Here is a 25,252-nt window from a genome sequence, read left to right as displayed (position 1 = left end):
CTTTTGGAAAATAGCAATTATTTAACAAGAATGAAAAGAGATTGCAAGAGATTGTGTCCTATTTCCATTATACCAGACCTATTACATATTTAGGCTAGACATTTATATATGATTAGTGGGAAGTAAGCTCCATTGAAGTTAATTGCCATATTGGAGCAGGGTTATATAGGACTATATCATTCACTTTAAATAAATATAACAACAGTTAGAATTTAAGCATTTACCAGCTCAGAAAGGTGGTCTACCTTTCTTTCTTTCTTTCTTTCTCTCTCTCTCTCTCTCTCTCTCTCTCTCTCTCTTTCTTTCTTTCTTTCTTTCTCCTTCATAAAAATGCTCCTTAGCTAAAAGTAGCCGTAGTCAATAGTTTTTTTAAAAGCTAATAGAAGGTATAATATGTATGAAATCAAGAGGACCAAGATATTATATATTAATCACATCAGGATGCCAACAGATTCTAAGCAATCAGCTGTTAGAAAATTAATGTGATTGAAGGAAAAGTGGAAATATTTTAGACTTATATGTAAAATAGATTCGACTTAGTGGGCTTGCTTATTTGTTTATTTGTCCCCTTTGCTTTGTAGATGTATTTTTTACTGAATTAGCTTTATTTTTCATGTTCTGCTTGAACTTATATTTTGCAGTTGTTAGCATTCATAAGCACAATTTGCTATCCTATGACAAAACCTAGGCTAGACTGATCTAAGCAAAAAGTCATTCCTGAAATCAACTACTGTCAACACCATATACATAATGTACTATGTGTAATTTTAGATGATGCTTTATATATGCTGAGTTATGAAGAATCCAAATGATATCCTGTATCCATAATCTGCCATCTTTGACTTAGTTCATTTAGTGATTGTTTAAAGTTACAACAGCACTGGAAAAAGAAGTGGCTAATGATCGTTTTTCACATTTACAGCCGTTGTAGCATCCTGATCAAAATTCAGACCCTTGGAAACTGATTCATATTTACGGTGGTTTCAGTGTCCCAGGGGTGACGTGATCCCCTTTTGCAACAAGCAAAGTCAATGGGGAAACCAGATTCACTGAAGCAACTGTATTATCCACTCAACCGCTGCAGTGATTCACTTAACAACGGGGAGAAGCAAGGTTTTTAAATGGAGTAAAACTCGCTTAACAAACCACATAAATGTTGGGCTGAATTGAGGTCGTAAATCAAGGACTACTTGTATGTTGTCAAGAGTACAATATATTCTTGCAACCAATGTTACCAGGATGACGACGGCAGCGGCGAGCATCATGAGACAGCTGAATGGGTTCTTCCTACTGAAGTTCCCAGCGCCCAAAACAGATCCAAGGTGGCGCAGTGGTTAAATGCAGCACTGCAGGCTACTGCTAGATCAGCAGTTCAGCGGTTCAAATCTCACCGGCTCAGGGTTGACTCAGCCTTCCATCCTTCCGAGGTGGGTAAAATGAGGACCCAGATTGTTGGGGGCAATATGCTGACTCTCTGTAAACCGCTTAGAGAGGGCTGAAAGCCCTATGAAGCGGTATATAAGTCTACTGCTATTGCTATCCTCAAATCGATTTAGGGACGTGTAAAAAAAAACCTGCTCGGAGAAAACTCGGCCTTTTGCGAGGATACAAGGAGAAGAGAGAGCGGAAGAAGTCCCGATCTCCCCCTTCACACTCCATCTTTCCCTCTGGACCGGCAGCCGCGAGGCTTAGAGCATCAGTCCCGCTGCCGCCCAGGTGCTTGCTTAGCCGGGCACGGACAGCGGCTCGGTCCCAGACGTCCCCCCCCGTCCCCAGCCTTACCAGGTTCGTGCTCGCCAGGGTTGTCCGAGATCTCGATGACCAGCAACTCCCTGCCCTCGAAGCTCCGGCCCACGGTGTAGATCCGGCTGATGGACGGACACTGCAGCCACACCGACACCAGCGCTTCCCGCAGCTCCGGATAGCGGTGATACTCGAAGGAGATGCCGTCCTCCTGGCTCAGGCGCCGCCGCCTGTTCGCCCCACCGCCCAGAGCCGCCGGCGCTTCAGGCTCATCCGCTTCGGTTTCCTGCAGGCAGAGGCTGCCCGGCAAGGCGCAGAGCGCCAGCGCCAGCGCCCAAACCCGACCTCGCCCGGCCATGTCTCAACTGCAGCCTCGGGGAAGGAGAGGCGGGGTGGGGGGGGGGGTGGCTGGAGAAAAAAAGGAAGAGGGCGCCTTCCTTCTGCCGGGATCAGCCGGCCGCCTCTCCTCTCCCGCGTTCCCCGTTAGCCGCGCAAAGCTCAACTCGGGCGCGCCGTCCTCGCTAAAGCTAAACCTGCTCCATTCAGGAAAGGGGAGGCAGAGTCAGATGCGCTAAGCCCTGCAGCCCGTACTACTCGCAACTCCGCAGCTGGGGGAGACGCAGGATGTACCACTATTCCACGTAGGGGAGGCTGGGCGACGTCCTGCCACGCTGGTGTCGATCTAGGAGACGCGTGGGACCCCCATGTGCGTCACTCTCGCCCAGCGCATCCCTTTGCGAGGTGCTCTTCGGGCTTGAACGGCGCCATCTCTTTCTGGCGCCAATGATGTTGGCTCCGAAAAAGAGATTATTTAGGAATGGACGGTTGGAGGTCTTCAGGAAGCCAGCCTGGCAGAACTCTTTAATCCAAATGCCTGCAAATTGGACAGTGGTGCCAAGGCTCTTATGCACACCCAGTATGGCTCTTGTTTGCCCATAACCCATGCCTAACTAGGGCTATGTATGTTAGGATACCAACATAGCTCATGTGGGAAGTTATCATCCAGCCCTCTACCAGAAAAATGAAATTATTTTTTTTGAGTATTTATTAGACATTTATAGGCCGCCCTTTTCCCTGAGGGGACTCAGGGCGGCTTACAATCAAAAAGGAAAGGGAGTGTAGGACAATACAAAAAGAAATGTGCACAAAAGTAAATTAAGCAATAAAACTCAACATTCACTCAGCATTCGGGAGGGGCAAAAATAACTTATCCCCAGGCCTGACGGGCTAGCCAGTTCTTGAGGGCTGTGCGGAAGGCCTGGACGGTGGTGAGGGTACGAATCTCCACGGGGAGATTGTTCCATAGTGTCGGAGCCGCAACAGAGAAGGCTCTCCTCCGAGTAGTCGCCAGTCGGCACTGACTGGCGGATGGAATACGGATGAAATATCCTAGGAAATATTGAAAAGGCAGAATATTTCTCTAGATATGAAAAGAAACACGTTTTAAAAGACAGAATAGTTGCCTGTAGCTTCCTGCCCATCCCCATTGTTAATGGGCCAAGCTAGTCCACTTTTACATAATAAAGACTTCTCCACTACGGCTGCAGGGGGAAAGGATTAAGGGACTTTACTCAACTGACCACATGGCATCTGAGAACTCATCCATACCTGGATTCAAAAACACAGCCTAGAGAGTAGCCCCTGCATAGCCCCATGGGAGTCTGACAACCAATCAGAATACATTTCTTACACAGGAACAGGAAACAGAGAGGTGGGACTAAACAGGTTATAAAAAGCCTAGCAAGCCCCTCCTTCAGCCCTTCTCTTCTTCTCCACCAACATTTTCTATTCAGGGCTCAAGCCATGTGGCCCTGTCCAACAATAAACCATCTTTCCAAGCAGCCTCCATGTCTCCAGTGTCTTTATCCCCACTTGGAGCTGAACCCAGAAGGACATTTCTTTCATCACTCAATTATTTCCACCTACACACAGATTTTTGTGCTTTATTTTACACAGTGGATTTTGCATTAAACATTAAAATATTAATGTTTTATTTTTGTGTTGTTAGTTGTGAAGTCGTATCCGACCTCATAGACAACGTTCCTCTAGGCCTTCCTGTCCTCTACCATTCTCTGGAGTCCATGTAAGCTCATGCCGACTGCTTCAGTGACTCCATCCAGCCACTTCATTCTCTGTCATCCTATTCTTCTTTCGCTCTCAATCTTTCCCAGCATGAGGCTCTTCTCCAGTGAGCCCTTCCTTCTCATTAGGTGGCCAAAGTATTCGAGTTTCATCTTCAGGATCTGGCCTTCTAAAGAGCAGTCAGGATTGATCTCCTCTAGGAATGACCCAGAGGTGGTATTCTGCTGGTTAGCCCTGGTTCAGGCGAACTAGTAGTGGCGGCGGTGGGAGGTTTTGCCCACCCACCTAGACGTCATGACGGATGCTGTGCGCATGCACAGAAGGTTTTGCGCATGTGCAGAAGCACCACATGTGAGCAAAGCAAACACATGCGTATGCACCTTCCCAGTTCCGAACCGGTAGCGAAGGTAAGAGGATTTCATTCCTGGACTGACCAGTTTGATCGTCTTGCAGTCCAAGGGACTCGCAGGAGTCTTCTCCACCACCAGAGTTCAAAGCCTCAATTCTTTCGCGCTCAGCCTTTCTTATGGTCCAACCTTCACGGTCATAAGTTGCAACTGGGAAAACCATAGCCTTGACTATACGCACTTTTGCTGGCAGGGTGATGTCTCTGCTTTTTAGTATGCTGTCTAGATTTGCCATAGCTTTGCCATTTGCTGTTTTATTTTACACAGTGGTTTTTGGTTTTCTTTTTACATTGGAAGACAATTGTTTGATAAAATATTAAAAACCATTTCCATCTTAAAAAGTGCATCCTGCTAGCAAAAAGTAGGCATTGTGAAGATAGAAGAGTTGGATCCTTCTCTCCTGGCATATGCTTTTGATTCCATTCCAGACCATTTTACTAGGGTTTAAAAGAATGAGTTCACTCAATGAACTCAAGAATTCATCACAGAATCAATTAAAAAAAGGTTAAATTTCTATCTCCTTCCAACTCTTTGATATTAGAATCTGATCTTTTCAGGGTTCACCTTATATGTGATTGGGAATACAGCTTTTCCCTCCTTAGTTTTGCCCAGAGTCATAGAACTAATTACAAATTCTACATAAAGGCCTCCAACTGTTTTGAGTTAACTGGACATCACAACAGAACAGATGCTGCTGTTCAAAAGCCTTGGTTGTGCAAAGATTAGAAAATTAATAATGAAAGACAATTAACAAACCAGAAATAAATATAGATATGAGGCTAGATAGAAGAATACTTACTGTAAGTAATACTACGCCCAGACTGTATAAAAATTAAAATACACAGAATGATAAATATATAGAGAACTATGTTAGAAGCATGGAAATAATAGATATAAATATGATTCTGTATGAATATGTATGTATGAATAAGAGATAAAAGGTTGGAAGGAGGTATAGTATTATGTATATTGTATATTATAAATATAGCTGATACAATCAATATACTGTTGTTGCAAAGCTGAAACTGTGATGCAAAATGAACAAAAATGTAGAATAAAAACATTTTTAAAAACCCTTTGGTTGTGTTTGTATAAAGACCAGTAACAGAAATGGACAATAATAAGGCAATCCTTAGTCTGTTTCCAGTATAATGACTAGTAATGGAACAGTTAAACAAAATCTATTTCATTAATATACATTTGGAATATTAATTCATTAATTTTGTTATTGTTTGATGTTAGCTTTTATGCTGTGTTAATCTAACCACTTTAATTTATGATAGCAAAGTGGTAGGCAATTGTTTAAAATCCAAGGATTAAATATATCATTTTAGGATGCCCCATATCATAAAGAGGGAAGGAGCCTTTTCAGGGATTGAAGTTTGGAAAATTTGGTGTTTTGTTTTAACTGCAATATTTCTCTTTCGGGGTTTATGCTACTGTTCTCATGCCTTTCTCATCTTAAAATGGTGAAAAACTAATGCTGATTATTAATGTTGACTAGTTAATAAATGCGTTTGTATCCCTTAGAAGAAAATTCTGGTCTGCTACTGAGCCAGGATGACACTGGACATGCTGCTTGGACAGGAAGAAATTCTGTGATTATTCAGGAGCATGAAAAATAGCACTCAAAGGTAGGCTAACCGTATGGTCATATTTATAGGTAGAGTGGTTCTTTGAAGGGGTGTGTGATTCTGTTCTTTGAAGTATTTACTCCGGCGGATGTGCAGGTCCAGTGGAGAGATGTTCAAATTTATTTTTTACCAAGTTTATAGATCTTCTTCATTTGTGCCTATGTGTTAATTCTAATCTCTGTGTTAGGGACATTCTGCATTGTAAAAGATTTTCCTCTATAATATGCTATTATATGTGTTGCATAATTAGTTTAGTCTGATTACCATTTAGGATTAAGTGATCCTTTGCAACATCATATTGACTTCTTGATGGGGCTGTCACAAAGAAGAGGGGATCAACTTGTTTTCCAAAGCATCAGAGGGCAGGACAAGAAACAAATGGTTGGAAACTAATCAAGGAGAGAAGTAACCTAGAATTAAGGAGGAACTTCCTAGCAGGGAGAAAAATTAACCAGTGGAACAGCTTACCTTCAGAAGTTGTGGGATGCTTCATCACTGGAGGTTTTTAAGAAAAGATTGGACAGCCACTTGTCTGAAATGGAATAAGGTCTCCTACTTGAGTTAGGAGCTAGGTTGGTCTAGAACAGTGGTTCCCAGACTTGGCAACTTTAAGACTTGTGGACTTCAACTCTCAGAATTCTCCAGCCAGTAGTTAAAGTTGCCAAGTTTGGGAACCACTGGTCTAGAACCGTGATGGCGAACCTATGCACCTGTAGCCATATTTGCCGGCATGTGAGCTGTCAGCCCCAGTGCATGCGCATGCGGCAGCCAGCTGATTTTTGGCCTTTAGGAAAGCCTCCGGGGAGGGCAAAAACTCCCCCCATACACCTGGGAGGTCATGCATACAGGTGCAGGGGGTCACATGTGCAGATGGCGGGGCATATTGCATTGTGGGTATGGACACACCCACGCACAATTTTTGCATGCCTTTACAAAAAGGTTCTCCATCACTGGTCTAGAAGATCTCAAAGGTCCCTTCAAGCTCTGTTCTGATGGATTTGGCACTAAGCTGAAGATATCTGCTCCCCATGCATTTTGTGTGAATTTTGCTACTCTTGTACATAAACATGGCTCGTGGTTTTAGCATATGGTGTGACTCCAGCCAATTATGTATTATGTACCAGCCAACAGTACTTTAGTGTAACATGTGAAGTCTATCATGAAGGATAAAAACTCTGGAACACAATTGTATCTTGAAAACTATTGCTGCTAAAAATAGTTATTAGCACTGGTAGTCCCAATTGCAGCATCCCAGGGTCACATGACTGGCATTTGCGACCTTTCCAATTGAATGTCAACAAGCAAAGTCAATGGGGGAAGCTGGATTTGCCTAATAACTGCATGATTCACTTAACAACCATGGCAAAAATGTCATAAAATTGAGCATGACTCACTTAACAAATGCCTCATTTTGTAATGGAAGTTTCAATCCCAGTTGTGATCCTAAATCAACTTAGTTTATTCCAGGCTAATGTTGAATAACCCAGCAACAGCTTATATGAGAGATAGATGGAGTTGAAATGAAATAATTAAAATTGCCACAAGTAAACGTACTGATTCATACAAGGAACTTCTGTTTGTTATTTAGTTCACAATGTTTTTATACTGCACTTTGTTTATATAACCTTTTGCATTACAACAATATAAAACAAATAAAATAATGAAGAAATATACAAGTAGAATTGTGTTTCAAGCAAGCTGCCTTTACAAGTGATTTACAACCCAATCTATGTACATCTACATGAAAATAGACCCTGGGATACACCCAAGTAAGCATAATGTGAAATTCATTTTGCTTCTACTAGAGAATTGAATTAATGGATTATAAACAAATAAATTATTAACTTGTGATGAATGCTATATTAAACTCTAAGGGCTGGAATTTAGATGATAAGGCTATTTATAGGGAATGTACTATCATTAGGAAATATCTATACAATCATATAACTATATATAAAACTAAATATCTGTATATGAATAACATTGATAATTGCATTCGAAGATCCTCTCTACATAAAGCTCAGTACTTGCCAGAATAGAACGATAGAAATATTTTTAAGAAACCACCAGTTCTTTGTTACTAAAAATATTCCAAAAGGTCTTCATTTTGCTAATCATGCACAAAAGATTGGTTTTCTTCTGACCAATTTGTATGGCAGCCACTTGAATTATTGGTGATATTAAAAGATCTTCAAATATGTGAACACAATCATAATGTCTCTGCTGCTGCTTTAATTTCCTCACATTTCTCTAGGAAACCATAATAGATTATTTAGGAACATGTGTTGCATTAAATATGCATTCAAGAATGAGCATAATCGAAGTAGCCATACATTATTTTAAGCAGTTTGTATTCCAAGTGTTTTATTTCTCTAAGAGCAGTTCTAACCATTTTCCTGCACTCTCATGTATTGTGTTCTGCATTATTTATGTGGGCATTTGCTCAGTATACTAAAATTAATTTTAATATTGTTCAATATTAATAAAATATATACTTAGAAACAAAGCTTTCAAAAAATAGCATATAAACTATATTTCTTCCCCATTCCTTAATTCTTGATAAACAGTGAATTTGTTTAAGCCAAAAATACAAACAAATCCCAAATTTGTCAAAACTATTAAAAACTCGAAGAACAAAAAAAACTATAATATCTCTGAAAATAGTTTGTACATTACATTAAAGAATTTACTTTTAAAAACAGAATTTAATTGGACTCATGCTTACGGTTTTCCAAAATGTTATCACTCCGAGTTTAAATTAAAAGAAAGTTACCACTTCCCAAACAATTGGGATTTGTAAATTCTGTCGCTGATCACTCAGAGATGCATACATACACACTTTATTAATACTTTATATTATTCTGGCTAATTCAAGTTAGGAACATCCAATTTGCACAAAACATTTCTTCAGTAGCTTCCCCAGTGACACAAAGCATAATTCCACAGTGATTCAGTGGCATATTCCAAATATTGGCAATACAACGTTTTATCAATCTTACATAGAAAACAATACAGAATAGGATGGATTAGGCTTTTGAATAGACTTGATATACTTAAAATGCCCCCTACACACCCAAAATAACCTAAAGAAACCAGTCCTAATTATAGTATCTCATTAAAACAGTATAATTACATTATACATGTACTGTAGCACCTGGTAACCAAAAATGATTTTTTTAAAGTGTGATAGTTTTCCAGCTACCAAAGGTTTGTCTAATTTAAATGATTAAAAAGTAACAAATCTTCTCTTAATGTTTTTCTGGAGTTTTAAACTATATTATAAAGTTTCCCCTTCCTGAATATTTAAAGTACATGATTTACTTAATAATATTTATTATTATTGATCTATAAAATGTATCCAAACTCTGACAATTAACAATCAAATGGTGTTTTTGTTTTGTTTTGGTGCAATAGCCAGCAAAAAACCTGCCTAACAAATGCTGGTCATCTTTATCTATAGTTTAAATCAATCCTTATTAATCATCCTCCAAAATTCTAAGGAGAAATCATTGCTCAAGAAGACCTACAGTAAACAGACCATGATTTAGTCATGCAAAACACTATGATCCTTTTACACTGTCCCTGCCTTTTAAAATTCAACAACACTTGGTTTACAGAGGACTATTTTTAATTAAAAGAACACACTATGTTCCAGACTCTGAAGAATATACACGCCGTTTTATATGTGGGCAGCATTGCTTGCATACTACTTAGTCATATTTTTGAGGCATGCAGAGGCATGCACAAATAATTACAGCTGTAGGATGTTAGTTTCCCAGATGATTGGCATTTATTCCATCAGATAGTAGCAATTAGTGGTTCAATACATCTGAACCAGTAATGAGGCACATGATTACACACCCATTCTAATTGCAGATTTAAAGTCATTCCAAATGTTAGTCCAAGCTTTTAAGAGTTCCCATCACAGTGGAGATCTCAAAAAAATAGGTGAGAGGGATTGCATCATTTTCCATTTATATGTCTTGGGAATAGGTGACTAGGGATGGACCAACTGTTGCCAGAACCATCACTTTTATTTCCAAAGCCCAAACTCTTGTACTCATCCATTTTTAGACAGACAGACAGACAGAAAAACAGACATAAATTAAAAATGAACAAGTTACTATACATGGAAACAAAGCCTACCACAAATTACTGTCTCGTAGCTTTAGATGTAGTTGTCTGAATATATACTTCACAGTACTTGGGTTGTTTGAGCTGGCCATAGGCTGTTTTGGTCAGTCCTGCCTGGGGAAAGAGGCTGGGGATTTCTGGTTTGGTTCCCACAACATGCAAAACCCAGGTTAAACCAAGAGCAGAGATTCAACCTGAAATAAGGAGAAATTTCCTGACCGTGAAAACAATCAACCCATGGAACAGAAATTGCCTTCAGAAGTCATAGGAGCTTCATCACCCGAAGCTTTCAAGAAGAGACTAGACTTCCATCTGTCAGAAATGGTGTAAGGGGAAGGGTTGGACTAGATGACCTGCAAGGTTCCTTCCAACTGTTATTCTCTTATTCTGACCTGTACTTGAATTAGGGGTGACATGATAGCAGTCTTCCAATATTTGAGGCTCCCAGGTATTGTCCCCCCTACATCTCTTGTTTGAACAGGGGGTTGGACTAGAAGATCTTCAAGGTGAGCTGATTATAGCAGTGTTTCAAAATTTGAGGGGGGCAGAAGAGGGGACTCAACCTACTCTTCGAAGCACCCGAAGGCAAGACAAGAAGCAATGGATGGAAACTAATCAAGCTAGAACTAAGGAGGAATTTTCTAACAATGAGAGCAATTAATCAATGGAACAGGTTGCCTCCAGAAGTCATGGGTGCTCCATCACTGGAGGCTTTTAAGAAGAGAATGGACAGCCCATTTGTCTGAGATGGTGTAGGGTCTCCTGCTTGAGCAGGGGGTTGAACTAGATGACCTACAAGGTCCCTTCCAACAATGTTAATCTGTTATTCAGTACTGGGGGGTCTATTTCTGCTGACTGCCAGCTGCCAGCAGTTCGGCAGTTTGATCCTGACCGACTCAAGGTTGACTCAGCCTTTCATCCTTCTCAGGTCAGTAAAATGAGGACCCAGATTGTTGGGGGCAATATGCTGAAAAACCGCTTACAGAGGGCTGTAAAGCATTGTGAAGTGGTATATAAGTCTAAGTGCTATTGCTATATACTGAAAGGTTCTTTTTCGGTTGTTATTCCCATCATTGCGAACTTTTAGTTGGTAGCGGAATATAATAGTGCCTCACTGGGCTCTACTTGGAGTTATTTAAGTTATTTATTGTTTGTAGAATTTTAAAAGAATTCTAGAGACGAGGTTCGGAGTAGAAGAATAAAGTTCCTTTTATTCAAAGAATATTAGAGCTAATTTGAAAACGGTTTGCAAAGCGTTGGTGGGTCTCACCCTGACTTCACCTGAGTCACAAAGGAGAGCCACACCAAATTCGAAAGTAAAACAGTAGTTATAGCCTCCCTAACTCCTCCTACTCCTCGTCAGCTAGCCTGACGAGGGTGGTTACAGACCAATCAGAGACAATGATTACCCTATCTTTTACCTTATTTGGGAATACAATTTTAACCAATTAGCCCTCGGCATCCCTCTGGCCAATCAAGCAATCACATTTTTCCCGCTCAATTCATAGCCACTCCTCTTACAGTTCATTGTTCTCCTCTCTCCAATCAAGTATTTACATATTCCTTCTCTCCGCCATTACCACGTGGTATAGCTCCCTCTAGGGGACTATTTCAGTAAAATATAAACACTTTATATTATTTTATTACTCCATTTATCAAGCTTAATAAAACGTTGGATTTTGTTAAGTATGCTGAGATCTGCCTTCTTTATGGTCATAGGTGGTTTTGTTTTGCTTTATAAGGAATACTATTCAGAAAAAGAATGCTGATGAATACATTGCAACCTGAGTCAACAGCATGGGAACTATGGATGCCAAGGAGAAGCTAAATCTGAAGAAATACCTGCTTGGTTCTCATTGTCCTGTTTCAGAATGAAAAAAGTCCCGCAACTTGTGAAATATTAAGATTTTTTTTTGGTGGTCTCACAGGGGATTTTTCAAGATGGTCATAAGTTCACTTCGTGTAGTTTTTGGATTGATTAGTTTGTGCAATAGCATGTGGGTCTGAAATGTCATAAAGCAGTTATTGTTTTATGAACATATAAACTTTACAAATAATTTTACCTGGATTTTTATATATTAATCCACAAAATAGAATATCCCACTTACTGAACTAACAAAACAGAAATGAATTAAATCCCACCTTACAATACTGGGCAATGCAACACTTGTGGTCTTTAACCCATTCAGATATATTAACTTCTGCTCCCTTTATGCCCAAGTGGTTGGGAATTATGAGAGTTAAGATTCAGTGAACTTATTTTTAAAAGTGAATACTAATATTTAAAAAGTTATTACTGGTAGAGTTGTGTGATGCAGCACACAAATGAAACCAGTGGCTCATTTTTATAATGCCTCGGTAAGGCCACACTTGGAATACTGCATTCAGTTCTGGTCACCACAATGTAGAAAAGATGTGGAGACTCTAGAAAGAGTGCAGAAAACAGCAACAAAGAGGATTAGGGGACTGGAGACTAAAACATATGAAGAACGGTTGCAGGAACTGGGTATGTCTAGCTTAATGAAAAGAAGGACTAGGGGAGACATGATAGCAGTGGTTAGGGTGCAGTACTGCAGGCCACTTCAGCTGACTGTTATCTGCAGTTCAGCGGTTCAAATCTCACCGGCTCAAGGTTGACTCAGCCTTCCATCCTTCCGAGGTGGGTGAAATGAGGACCCAGACTGTGGGGGTGATATGCTGACTCTGACTCTGTAAACCGCTTAGAGAGGGCTGAAAGCCCTATGAAGTGGTATATAAGTCTAACTGCTATTGCTATTGCTATAGCAGTGTTCCAATATCTCAGGGGTTGCCACAAAGAAGAGGGAGTCAAACTATTCTCCAAGGCACCTGAGGGTAGAACAAGAAGCAGTGGGTGGAAACTAATCAAGGAGAGAAGCAACTTAGAACTGAGAAGAAATTTCCTGACCGTTAGAACAATTAATCAGTGGAACAGCTTGCCTCCAGAAGTCGTGAATGCCCCAACACTACAAGTCTTTAAGAAGATGTTGGATAACCATCTGTCTGAAATGGTATAGAGTTTCCTGCCTAGGCAGGGGGTTGGACTAGAAGACCTCCAAGGTCCCTTCCAACTCTGCTATTGTATTGTATTGTAAACTTGTATGAGCTTGTTCTATGAAGACAGAATACTGCTATTCATTTGAAATTCAAGCCTGACCATTTCCAACAGCTGTTAATATTCTGCCTGCATCCTAAGTGCAGCTTTAGAAAGGAGGTGGCAAAAATCACTCTTAATGATTTAGTATGGACCAGAATATCCAAGCAAGCTAACCCTATTCCCAAAGCATACCACACACTGAACAGAAAGTGAAGGAGACTGAATTTTATTTAACTGAATTTATCTGAGTTGAAATTCATTATTTCTTTCAATACTGGGAATGTTTATCCTTATTTCTGTGAATTTTACATTGGTCCAGTCAACAAGAGTTTGTACATTTGGATTAAAATCTAACCAAATAATCAGCTGGTTATTTAACTTGGCCTGGAATTCTTCAAAGACTCAAGGTTCCCTGAGTCTAAACATTGCATTGCAACATTGACGATTGAAGATTGGTTGAAATTCATTTCATTTTAAGGGTGCCCAATTCCAAATGACCAAACTGTCAGTCCTAGAGGAGATCAACCCTATCTGCTCCTTAGAAGGCCAGATCCCGAAGATGAAACTCAAATACTTTGGCCACCTAATGAGAAGGAAGGACTCCCTGGAGAAGAGCCTAATGCTGGGAAAGATTGAGGGCAAAAGAAGAAGGGGACGACAGAGAATGAGGTGGCTGGATGGAGTCACTGAAGCAGTCGGCGTGAGCTTAAATTGATGACAAAAGATGGTAGAGGACAGGAAGGACTGGAGGAACGTTGTCATGGAGTCGCGATGGGTCGGACCCCCAGGAGCGTAACAAATTAAAAGTTTAATTTTTATGTATTGTTTGGACTGTTAAATTGGCCATGCCCACCCAGTCACATGACCACTTAGCAACACCCCCCCAGCTTGTCTGCCCCCCCCCCACAGTCTGAAAGACCATGAATTGGCCCCGTTTAAAAAGTTTGAAGACCCCTAATCTAAAGTCTCCACTATCAAATTTCATATTCTGTTCTAATTATCAATACCTGCCATTGTGTATTAACAGAAAGTAAAATTGTTGCTACAAACATAGCACTTTTTCAATCCATGCAACTTTTAAGAAGGCTTGTATATTTACAATTATAGATGATTAAAGTTTAAGAGTAAATACCTGCAAAATTAGTAAGAAATTGTTCTTTTTGTTTTTGTTTTTAGGAACAAACCAAAAGGAACCAAGGAATTCCTTTTATTAGGAAAGGAACCTTTAAAAAAAAGAAACCAGGCAATAATAGCCTGAACCCACATATTATTTTTATTTGCTGTACAGAAAAATGACAAAGAAATCAACCACAGCTATTTTAAGACAAATTAGCTTAATAATCAAATTATCAATTTACAGTTATGTGTAATACAGATTACAATAAAAGTAATTAAAAACGAAGTAAAAAGTTTTTTGTTTTTTTTTTGGAAATTAAGATGGTTTCTTAAATCTTTTTTTTTTACACCTAATTGGGAAAGAGGATTCCTGCAAACTTTTAATTGGTGAATTCAATATAGCTGTTCTTTCTAAACTTTAGGATTCCCGTTAATGCAAAAAAACCTCTCTTATTTTAATGTATATCTTTTTTACATAATTTCAATCGTTTGTTCATATTTAACATTTTTTTAAATATACACTGCATTTGTTTGAGATATCTATAAGAAAAAGTGCAATCATTTGGAAACTGAATCAGTGAATGTTTTTCCTGCTGCAAACCTAAACTTGGTTTGTTTGTTAAAAGCCACATTTTGCTTTCAATTGCAATACTTGTTAAGTTTTCTAGTTTTAAGCAAAAATAGGAGGCCTCTTCCCTCTTTGGTGCTCCAAAGAGTGTCGCAAATGGGAAATTTATTCCATCTTTTTTTCCACTGTGTCTTTCTGTTTCTTCATGTTGTCTTTGTAAGAAATGTATTGTGAATCAGTTCCAAATAATTTATCCCACCATGTGAAGGTTGAAGCGTAGTTTCCAATGAAGTTCATATGATGGAAGTCATGAAAGCGAGACCCAGCATAAAAGGGCAGCAAATGTAAAGGATTCAGAGGAATATCATAGCCACTGAAAGGGAAAACAATGGAATGCACCTTTTAATAATATAATATTTCTCATATTTGATATGTAATTTGTTTAATGCTAAAGGTTTGAAATGGGATCCTGTATCTATTTGGAAATAGGTCCCTCTGAGTTTCATGTATGTATGTATGTATGTATGTATGTATGTGTATATGTGTATATGTGTATATATGTGTGTATGTATATGTGTATGTGTATATATATGTATGTGTATGTATGTGTGTGTGTGTATGTATGTGTGTGTGTATGTATGTGTATGTATGTGTGTGTGTGTGTATATATATATATATATATATATATATATTTTACTGTTGCCTTTTTGTTACATTTGTTATATTTATGCTGATAAATAAATAAAGGGAGACTAGTATAGATCTATTTCAAGCTATTTAGCTCTCATCAGCTAGCCATACCCATGTTTGGGAATCGAACCTGTGCTCCATTGCCTCCCAGGCGGGGAGTTAACCATTTGAGCTACAGAGAACGACTCCTTATCAGCCAGCCAGGGTGGGAGGTATATACTTAGAGTCACAACCCCTGGTATGCCCAAGTATGGGAGGAAGGTCACACTTCCACTCTCTGTCAAAGAGAGACAGAGAGTGGAAGTGTGACCTTCCTCCCATACTTGGGCATACCAGGGGTTGTGACTCTAAGTATATATATATATATATATATACTCTAAGTATATATATTATACGCTTATAACATGTAGAAAAAATTAAAAAATAATATACTAGTAAATTCTAATACAAGTTTCTATACAGTTGTTACATTCCATAAACCTAGTCAAGCAAGTTATTCATATTTTTCATTATCTCCCACAGTATCTGCCAACCAATCTGATCTCGCAGGATTGGTGCACTTTTGAGTTCCATTGATTAAACAATAACATCTATCAGAACCCTAGAAAAATGCCTTTCTCTGTACCAACAACTGCCCTCTGGAATGTGGTTCCTCACAAGATTTGAATGGTCCAGCCATCTGATGTTTTCAAGGGCCCTGAAAATCTAGCTTTGCCCTGGCTTTTGGTGAGTGTAACTCAAGGCCCCTTTTCTTTGTTCCCATCCATGTCTGCTAACTCTTTGCTCTTTTTTAAAATTTGTTTTAAATGTTTTTAACGATCTGTAATCTGCCTAGATTTGTTGAGTGCCAGTGGCATATAAACTTAATATATCATTATTATGGTTTGTCATGCAGTCAGCCAGTTGTTCAGACTGGATTTAGCATTTTTATCTGCCTAATGGTTTTAAAGATAACATCACAGAGTGTTAAGCCGCCCTAAACTAAAGTTGCCTTTTGCAATTGGTTGGTTTGGTCATGCCAAACCATGGTGCACCAGATGTTTTGGGATTACGCCCAATGGGTCTATTATTATTGGTACTGTCATTACTTTCTTTTGCCATAGTCCTTTGATTTTGATGTCTCTCAGTCTTTTTGTCTTTCTTATTAACAATTGTTAGATTTGGGGAGTTATATGGCAGATTCCCATCTGTTTGAAATCTAATGTTCTAGAGCAGGGATGTCAAACACATGGCTCGCGGGCTGCATACGGCCTGCACAGGCCACACCCATCTCAGCTCCGCAAATGCAAACACCACCCTGATATGGTCTGTGATGCAATCAGATTTGACACCCCTGTTCTAAAGCAATTTAGCTTCTTCATTATCTATTATTTTTTTCTATTTTTTTCTATTCCCACCAATTCTTGCCTGCAAGCAAATAATATTTCTTGGAGATCTTCCAATTCACCATTGTTGCTCTTTTGTCATGCCATGACTTGTAATCAGTTTGGGCAAATTTTCTGCAGCAAACTAGGTGATCCACTGTTTCTACAGCTTCTTTGAAGAGGCAGCATTTGCTGACTGTTGGTGTCTCCTCCATTCCTGCTTTCTATGCGTTGAGAACCCAGATTGTTGGGGCAATATGCTGACTCTGTAAACTGCTTAGAGGGCTGTAAAGCACTATGAAGCAGTATATAAATCTAAGTGCTGTTGCTATTGTTCTTAAGGTTAGGTCTTCTGCAACCAGAATTAGTTTCCCTCTGTCTCTTTCTTCAACTTTCTTGCTCTCAGCCATTGTCAGGTCTCTCTAATACTTAATAACCTTTCATAGTATACTAGCATCAATGCATCTTCTTCAGTCCAGATATACATCCAATAGTTTTGTTTTTTTTCAACTATCTTGCAACATTCTACATCTACCTATTTTCCTTGGTAAGTAGTCTGTCAACATTGCTGTTTGGATGAAGGGCATGGTTCATTGTCATTATTTTTCTGGTCTTCCTATCTAGGACATTTAGTTCTGCTTGACTCCAGTATGCTATTCCAGCTGTGTATCTAATAAGTACTAACTGCCTTTATGGTATCTCCTCCACTGAATTGGGACTTTAAAATTGTCTTCACTCTCATGATATAGTCACTTCTGACCTTTTTCTTGTTATCAAAGTGCTTGATGTTGTCAGCTTGAAGGATGCCCAGGTTTTAGTAGTGATCGTCTTCATCCAGACTCTTGATGGCATTTCCATAGAGCATCTTGATTGCTTCCCTTTTCACTATTTCCCCCTCCCCCCCCGCCCCCAGTTGATGGTGAGGCTGGCATGTTTACCCAGTTCAAATTCCATTGCAATATCTTGGCTGTATAAAGGGACTGTCTTGAGAAGGAATTCTGTTTCAGATGGTGTTTTTTCATGCAGCCTCAGTTCATCTATGTAAAATAGGATAGCCTGGCAGAAGTCTTTGATGTTTGATAGCCATGACTTGATTTATTCAGTACTGTTGACAATAACAAGCAGTAGTGGCAATAGTGAATCTCCTTGAAATCTCTTTTAATATTAACGTCTCCTAGTCTATCACCACTGGACAAAATTGTATAACCTCAAATATTTACCAGTAACTATGTCTTCCATTGTGCATCTTTACACAAAACCTCTGGTGTTTGTCCTTGTTATTTCTAGGCTCCTGATTTTTCTTGTCTATTTCTATTTTTATTGCAAGTTCTTTCATTTCATCTTATGTTTTATTCTAATCCACTTTCTTTATCTAGGCTGCATTTTTGTATTTCTTTATGTAAAATACTTTTTTTGTATCTTTCATACTTCTTTCTCCTATTGGCATCTTAACTATTTGAAAAAATAACTATTTTTTTTCCAAATAGTTATGTTTAAATAATGTTAAAATTTCTAAATCTGAACATAAAAAAGAATCATAAATAAGTAACAGATTACCTGTGAATATCAACGGTTTGTATCAAACGACAAATTAACCATGCCCATAGCAAAATTAGGTGATTCCATAAGATAATTATTCCAATGAAGAATCCAGCTCCAAGGACTACAGTTTCTAAAGGATGTGTATACTCAGCTTGCATCCCAAATGGTGCCTGAAGAAAAGTATACAGAAAAGGTTTGTGCATCTATATCCATACTGAAGAAAAAATTTCATATATATGCTTTAATATGGCTATTTCAGGACATTTTCTTCCTTCATGTGCTAACCTTGAACTCAGACATTTTCAGGAAATGTAAGACTGAATAAATTGATTACATTTCTAAATGTAAGAATATTTGCTATTGCTAACTCCATTCAGCTCCTTAAAACAGCAGTCCCTTATATAACTGTGTGGATACTGTATGACTTAAAGACACACAAATAAGATTCTATAGATCAGTACACTTATGTATTCTATGAAGTTTTCCTCAATATTTTAAAAATATCATGCTAAAGAGGTTGCTTGAAACTAAATTTATTATTATTTTAGAAACAAAAATTAGTTATTCGAGTAAAATTGACAAATGTACAAATGTTGTACAAAAATATTGTTGGTTTACTGAAATGCAAACTCTTCACCTCTTGTAATCTTTCTGGCTCATATAGTAGGAAGAAGAGTAAATCAATCATATAGGTAAATAATAAACCTGCTGGTTTCTTCTCCCTATTTCTAAAAATAATAGCTAACACATGAAATTTTAAGGTTGCAATCATGTACTGAAACAGATCCAGTGAGTTGCATGGAATGTTCTTATTGGTAACTGCATATACAACTAAACCATGTAAACCAAAAACTTAAGAAATTACATACACTAAATTCATGATGTACTCTGTGGATGTATTTATACAATCTCTTATGATGAAGTAGTCGATGCACGAAATAATGCCAGGCATCTTCAATCACAGCACATCCAAAACACCGAGCAAGTATCTCAAACCTTTAAAAGAAAATTAGCTTTTGAGATGTATGCATATATGTATGTGCAATCTATCTAATGACCAATGCTAGAAACCTGACATATCAGACACAGAAATTTTAATAAAACATTTTTCCCTCTTGGAGCAACAAGCACAGCAAAATAAATTGCTGTTTGAGATAGTACATAGTAGTTACATAGATGTAGAATGTATAGAGATTAACAGACAATTAGGAATAACAGGCATTGCTTCCCTGCAACTAGTCTATGAAATTAAGGTTTCACTCTATTGTCATTTTTAATAAATTTGAAATTACTGAACCACAGATTCAAAAACATTTTTGGTCAAACTTCTAGAAATTTCTCCAAAACCCAGTTCTTTATCAGCATACCAATATTTTTAATATGTGGAAATATGTATTTTTAAGAAACAAATAATGAAAAATAGTTGAATATTGCTTACCATCTTGGCATCCTTTCCCAGTCATAAGGAATATTAAAATATTCTGTGAAATAAAAGGTACCACATGTGAGAGGCAGCTGAATAAAAAATTGATTGAAGAAAATTGTTCTGAAACATTTCCATTGTCCTGTCCATGTTTCTGGTTTATCCTATAACAGCAGCAAATAAACAAAAATAATTAAAATAGTGCATGTAGGAAACTGATTACATCTTACCCACTGGCTCTCTTTCCAACTACAATGCCAACATCAAAAAAGATCCTCATGTTCTGTACTTCTGTTGAAATGTCTCCTATTGGCACATATAAATATTTGAGGTTATACAATTTTGTCCTTGCCATCTACCCCATATGCATATGTTTATTCCAAGTATTGAGACAGGAAAATTACTGCCCATTCATAGTGATTCTCTTAATTAAGAATACAATATTAGGCAAGTTTACTTACAGAGATAGCTGTCATTATGTTCAATGGTATTTTCTCCATAAATATGGATAGGACTGCAGCAAAGTAAGCTGCTTAACTTGAGTTCAAATATTGCACTGCAAAATGTGCATTCATGCGGTGATTTGAATATAAACCATCTGATTTTTTAAAAAATTAGAGAGGTTTTCTCTGATTATTTTTAATTTTGATTTTATTTGTTCTGCACTAAGATGTTGGCTAATAATTTCAGGTGAGATTTCTTCTGATGCACTTTAGTCAATGCAAATATTAGCGAGGATTCAATGAATAATTCACACATTATATAAGTTATAAATCAATTGGTATCATTTATAAACCTAGTTAAATCTCTGCTTCAAATAAAGTTTTCTGTAGGCAAGTATATGGCTGCCAATTAAAGGGCTGCCCGTAATTTCATGATAGTTTATGAATTTCATAAAGACTTCAGTCTTCTTCCATCAAATAATTTGCAGGCACATTAACAACATGTTCTTCAACAGTGACTAGCTCCAAGCCTGACAGAAAAGCTGTTTGTTCTCATGATTTTTTTTAAAGTTATATTTTCACAACTTGTTGAGTGTAATTATTGAAGCTTAGCATTTATTGCATCTCAGGCATATCTTTGAATAGATCATTGTGGTTAAGAGTAGCCAAATAATATCCCAGTAGGTAAATTTAATTTAATTTAATCATCAGAGTTTCAAGTCCTTTTTATTCATTTCTTTCAATACTACCAGATAGAACTGAAACTAGATACCATTTATTTTTTTTTGCAAAAGAACAAATGGACACAAATTTGACATTAGGACAACTCATAACAAGGATAAAGTAGTATCAGATCACTTTAACCTCCCAGGACACACTATGGTGGTCCACGAAGTGACATCCAAAGGTTTCAGGCAATCACAGAAAATCTCAACAACCACAAAGGCTTTTAACACACTATAAATGTAATTACCGTATAAGATGCACTTTTTCCTTCAAAAAAGAGGGTGAAAATCTGGATACGTCTTATACACTGAATACAGCATTTTTTGCCTCCCGAAACTCCGCCTCCTTCACTCTGTAAGCCTCCTAAAGGCTATTCATGCCTTTTGGGGGGGGGGGGGGGAAACAGGCTCATTTTTGTGCAAAATGGGCCGTTTTCAGGTTTGCAGAGTGCAAAAAAAATATTTTTTTTTAAATTTGCCTGTTCAAAACCTTGGTGTCTTATACTCCTGTGCATCTTATACTCTGAAAAATATGGTATATGTAATTTATTTTATACGTAGTTTGTATCTGTATAACAATCTTTCCTCTCCCTTCACTCCAATTTAAATCCTAAATGTAACCACTCTGTGCATCTAAAGAAATGAACTTCAATGGCATTTGATAATGACACAAAAACTGATACTTGACTAACAAAGGTTAACCCAATGTCGTCAATATTTACAATGAGAACACAGTGGTTCAGTCAGGTGGAATAGGAATCTTATCAAGAAACGGGCACAGGATGCATATCTTTTCTAATCCAATACAAACAACATATCATTCCTAATGGAATGAAATAACCTCTACAGTCTGAATACCAGAGTTGAAGGTCTTCTAGCTCAAACTGGAGACCCTATACCATTTCAGACACATGGTTGCCCAATCTCCTCTTAAAAACTTCCAGTGTTGAAGCATTCACAACTTCAGAAGGCAAGTTGTTCCACTGGTTAATTGCTCTCACTGTCAGGAAATTTCTCCTTAGTTCTAGGTGGCTTCTCTACTTTATTAGTTTCCACCCATTGCTTCTTGTCTTACCCTCAGGTGCTTTGGGAGAATAGCTTGACTCCCTCTTCTTCATAGCAACCCCTAAGATATTGGAACACTGCTATCATGTCACCCCTAGTCCTTTCTTTTCATTAAACTCAAGAAAGCCAATTCCAGCAACCATTCTTTATGTTTTAGCCTCACGTCACCTAATCATTTTTGTTGCTCTTCTCTGCACTCTTGCTACGAGTCTCAACATCTTTTTTACATTGTGCCAACCAAAGCTAGATGCAGTATACTCAGTGTGGTCTTACCGAGGCATTATAAACAGGACTTCAAGTCCATCACTGAATGAGAGGTTGCTGAACATGAATGTTATTTATTTTTATCCTCCTTTTTTATAAGTAGCTCAAGACAGCAAACATACTTAAATGTCCTTCCTCCTATTCTCCCCACAACCCTGGGAGATGGTTGGGTTGAGAGACGACAAGCTCAAAGTAACTCGGATGGATGAACATATCTCTCAAAAATTTTAGCAATCTCAACAAACACGTTTTTAACATAATACAAATTCTGATATAATAGTAATCTATCTTACACATAAACTGCATTTCCCTAACCAATGGTCTTGCCCTCCTTACTCCCATCTCACCCCAATTTAAATCCTACATTAGTATGATAAAGTGAGTTGCATATCTAGTAAACATTTATACGTTTTAATGAATCCTTAGCTAAACAAAGTGCTACCAAATTCCTGCTAATGTTTTAGCACTATAAATTAAAACATAGCTCTCTACACGGTTAAAATTCCATCTTACCTTCTGTATTTTATATTTTTGCATATAAGGTATAAATTGAAATACAAAGCTAGGTAAGCATATTAAAAAATATAAAAGCTCATGAGCAAGAAGTGAACCCCAAGTCGCAATCTGGAATTTAGTGTAATTGTCCAGCATATAGTTCCAAGCATTTTTAAGTGGTTGCTGTACTGGATTCTCAGGCAGGAAAGAGTCAATGTATTCTACAGCAAAGTAGGCCGAATGCAGTATCTCAAAACTATTGTTATTCATCATCGTTCAGTTCTGGCACATCACACTGATAATTTCTTAACAAAGTTTCTATGAATCTGTAAAATGTCAAATTGAGAGAATTCGATTATTGGTAAACAGCAGTACAATATTAATATTTTTATTCTATATATCAACTCTTCAACCAGCACATATTACACAAACAGGTTTGTGATTGCTAGAACTTAAATTTGCAGATAGGTACGTTTTGAGAGTGGTTTCATCTAGAGCCCATGTAAAAATTCCACAAAGAATGAGATTCATAATTGTCCCCATTCTGAGCATATGGATTTGATTTGTATTTTGACTATGGTCTCATATCAGGTACCTGTAAAAACATATATGTAGAAGTCAAAACACACATGGCTCAGGGTCTTAGCCTCCGCATCTCTATTATTTAATATAATTACCAGTAAAGGCATTTTGCATGATACAGCTGACCATAGAGCTGGAACAGCTCTCTACTTATTCTACCTGTTGCTTTCCAGAGGTGTAATACAAACTGCTACACCTAAAAAAGGACCTCAGGTTGGGCAATGTTTGTCTAGAATATTTGATAAGGAGTGGAAAACAGAGATTTTAATATCCACTCAAAAATCTTAAGCCATTCTATAACTCTGATCTGCACTGGAACTTTGGGAAAATATCATGGGGGACAGATACATTGCCTTGAGTGCCTTGGAAAAAAGTCCAGGACCAAGTTAGCTTTATTCAGCTGTTTCCTTATTTTGCCACAACAGGCAATCATTATGAATAAACCTACCCATCTGTTGGGAAAGTACCTTTCAATTATCACCTCCCTTGCAGAAAACAAATCTTCCCTCCCTAATTCAGAAATCTGCTTTGTTTCTTGACAAAGAAATTTTATTTATTATTTCATTTGGTTTGTTAAGCATGTATGATAAAACAAGTATAAGTATGAATATAACATAAACATATTCGTATAAGCAGATGGATACAAATACATGGGAATATTAGGACAGGGACTGGTGCGCTTATGGACGCCCTCTTAGGAATGTGGTGAGGTCCTTGGTAGACAGTTTAAGGTTAAAGTTTTGGGGGTTAGTTAAAAGATAATGCATTACAGCATTATTTTATTTATTACATGCCTACCGCCCGTGTCCTAATATTCTCTTGTATTTCATGTATTCATAATCATGTCTATACTTGTTATCTGTTACCTAATTCATACTTGACGAAATAAAATTTTTAAAAAATGCTACCCTCCACCCCGCCCCGGCAAACACACACATTAATAAAACGGGGAAGAAATCACACGCACGCAGACCAACAAACCAACATGCGGAGGGCATTTGTCATTCTTTGGGGATGTTTAATATGATAACGTACTGAAAGGCAATGAAATTCATTTCGAAAGTGCCTGTGCCTGCATTACTGTTAGGAATACAATGCAACGGTTGGGTTGGCAGTATATAAATCGTATAGCTGTACCCGATTTCAACGGGGAGCTTACTTAACCCTTTCCATCCTCCGCATGATGAGACCGGTTAATTTCGCTGCAAAAAAAAAAACCAAAAACGCGAAAAGGCACAGGGTTCACACAACCACACAGTCACCCTAAAGCGAGGGACCCGGTTCACTTACCTGGCGCAGCTCTCTCCGCCAAGCAGAAGAAGAAAAAACACATTCACCCTCGAGGAGATCAGAGACGCTCAAAGACACTCCCCGGGAGAGCTAGGAAGGCTGCGCTGCTCCGATTGGCTAAAGCGCGAGGTGCCGTCACGATCAGGCGTGCGCTCGCTCGACAACACAGGAAAGGTTACTATTGGTGGGAGGAATGGAGTGAGATGGGTAGGTTTCTGGGGGATTCAGCTATGCTGGCTGGGGGATTCTGGGAGTTGAAGTCCCCAGGACTTCTAGTTGTCAAGGTTGAGGAACACTGGCTTAAGCTACCTGGGCAAACGAAACATTTTGATTTTCTACACACGTAAAAAACGAGGCTCCGTTACTGCTCTTAGTACTCCCAATCTGGGCTGCAAAACTGGCCTAAAGACACACAATTCTTCCGAGTTTTGCAGCCCAGATGCGGCCAGTCAGTTATGAAATCTTACTGGCCAGTTCTAACCCTTTTCCTACTTGAAGTGTGCTTTATTCAGCTAGCTAATTGTTCTTGTATCATATTTTCAAGGCGAAGGAGTGTATGAATCAATATTG

General features: G+C 38.3%; 2 protein-coding genes across 2 annotated transcripts in view; both read right to left on the bottom strand.

Annotated features, from left to right (window-relative positions):
* CPE (carboxypeptidase E) overlaps positions 1-2,307 on the bottom strand; it is a 49,122-nt gene extending 46,815 nt beyond the window's left edge. Inside the window, exon 1 of the mRNA XM_087724686.1 lies at positions 1,783-2,307. Coding sequence (XP_087580812.1) covers positions 1,783-2,101 — 319 coding nt within the window. The 5' untranslated portion in view covers positions 2,102-2,307. The remainder of the gene's footprint in view (positions 1-1,782) is intronic.
* A 12,058-nt stretch (positions 2,308-14,365) lies between these two features.
* On the bottom strand, positions 14,366-24,785 carry LOC106550763 (methylsterol monooxygenase 1). Its single transcript, XM_014068723.2, has 6 exons — positions 24,683-24,785; positions 22,829-23,136; positions 19,834-19,982; positions 19,265-19,391; positions 18,411-18,565; positions 14,366-15,172 (listed from the first exon to the last, which is right to left on the bottom strand). The coding sequence occupies exons 2-6, from the start codon at positions 23,081-23,083 to the stop codon at positions 14,965-14,967; spliced, it is 894 nt and encodes a 297-aa protein (XP_013924198.2). The 5' UTR covers positions 23,084-23,136; positions 24,683-24,785; the 3' UTR covers positions 14,366-14,964.
* Between the last annotated feature and the right edge of the window lie 467 nt (positions 24,786-25,252).

Source organism: Thamnophis sirtalis, unplaced genomic scaffold (assembly GCF_051295495.1).
Source record: "Thamnophis sirtalis isolate CommonGarterSnake01/CBP01778 unplaced genomic scaffold, rThaSir2_p1.2 scaffold_10, whole genome shotgun sequence".
NCBI lineage: Eukaryota > Metazoa > Chordata > Lepidosauria > Squamata > Natricidae > Thamnophis > Thamnophis sirtalis.
Note: the sequence above shows the minus strand (reverse complement) of the source record. Positions and strands in the feature narration are given on the sequence as shown.

What these genes read in the sequence shown, in the direction of transcription:
- LOC106550763 (XM_014068723.2), bottom strand. Translation starts at nt 23,083, where the DNA reads ATGATGAATAACAATAGTTTTGAGATACTGCATTCGGCCTACTTTGCT. An exon ending in TGGGAAAGGATGCCAAGATG is followed by an intron (nt 19,392 to 19,833) that starts GTAAGCAATATT and finishes TTTCTTTTAAAG; the next exon opens with GTTTGAGATACTTGCTCGGT. An exon ending in GAGTACATCATGAATTTAGT is followed by an intron (nt 18,566 to 19,264) that starts GTATGTAATTTC and finishes ACTTTTCTTCAG; the next exon opens with GCACCATTTGGGATGCAAGC.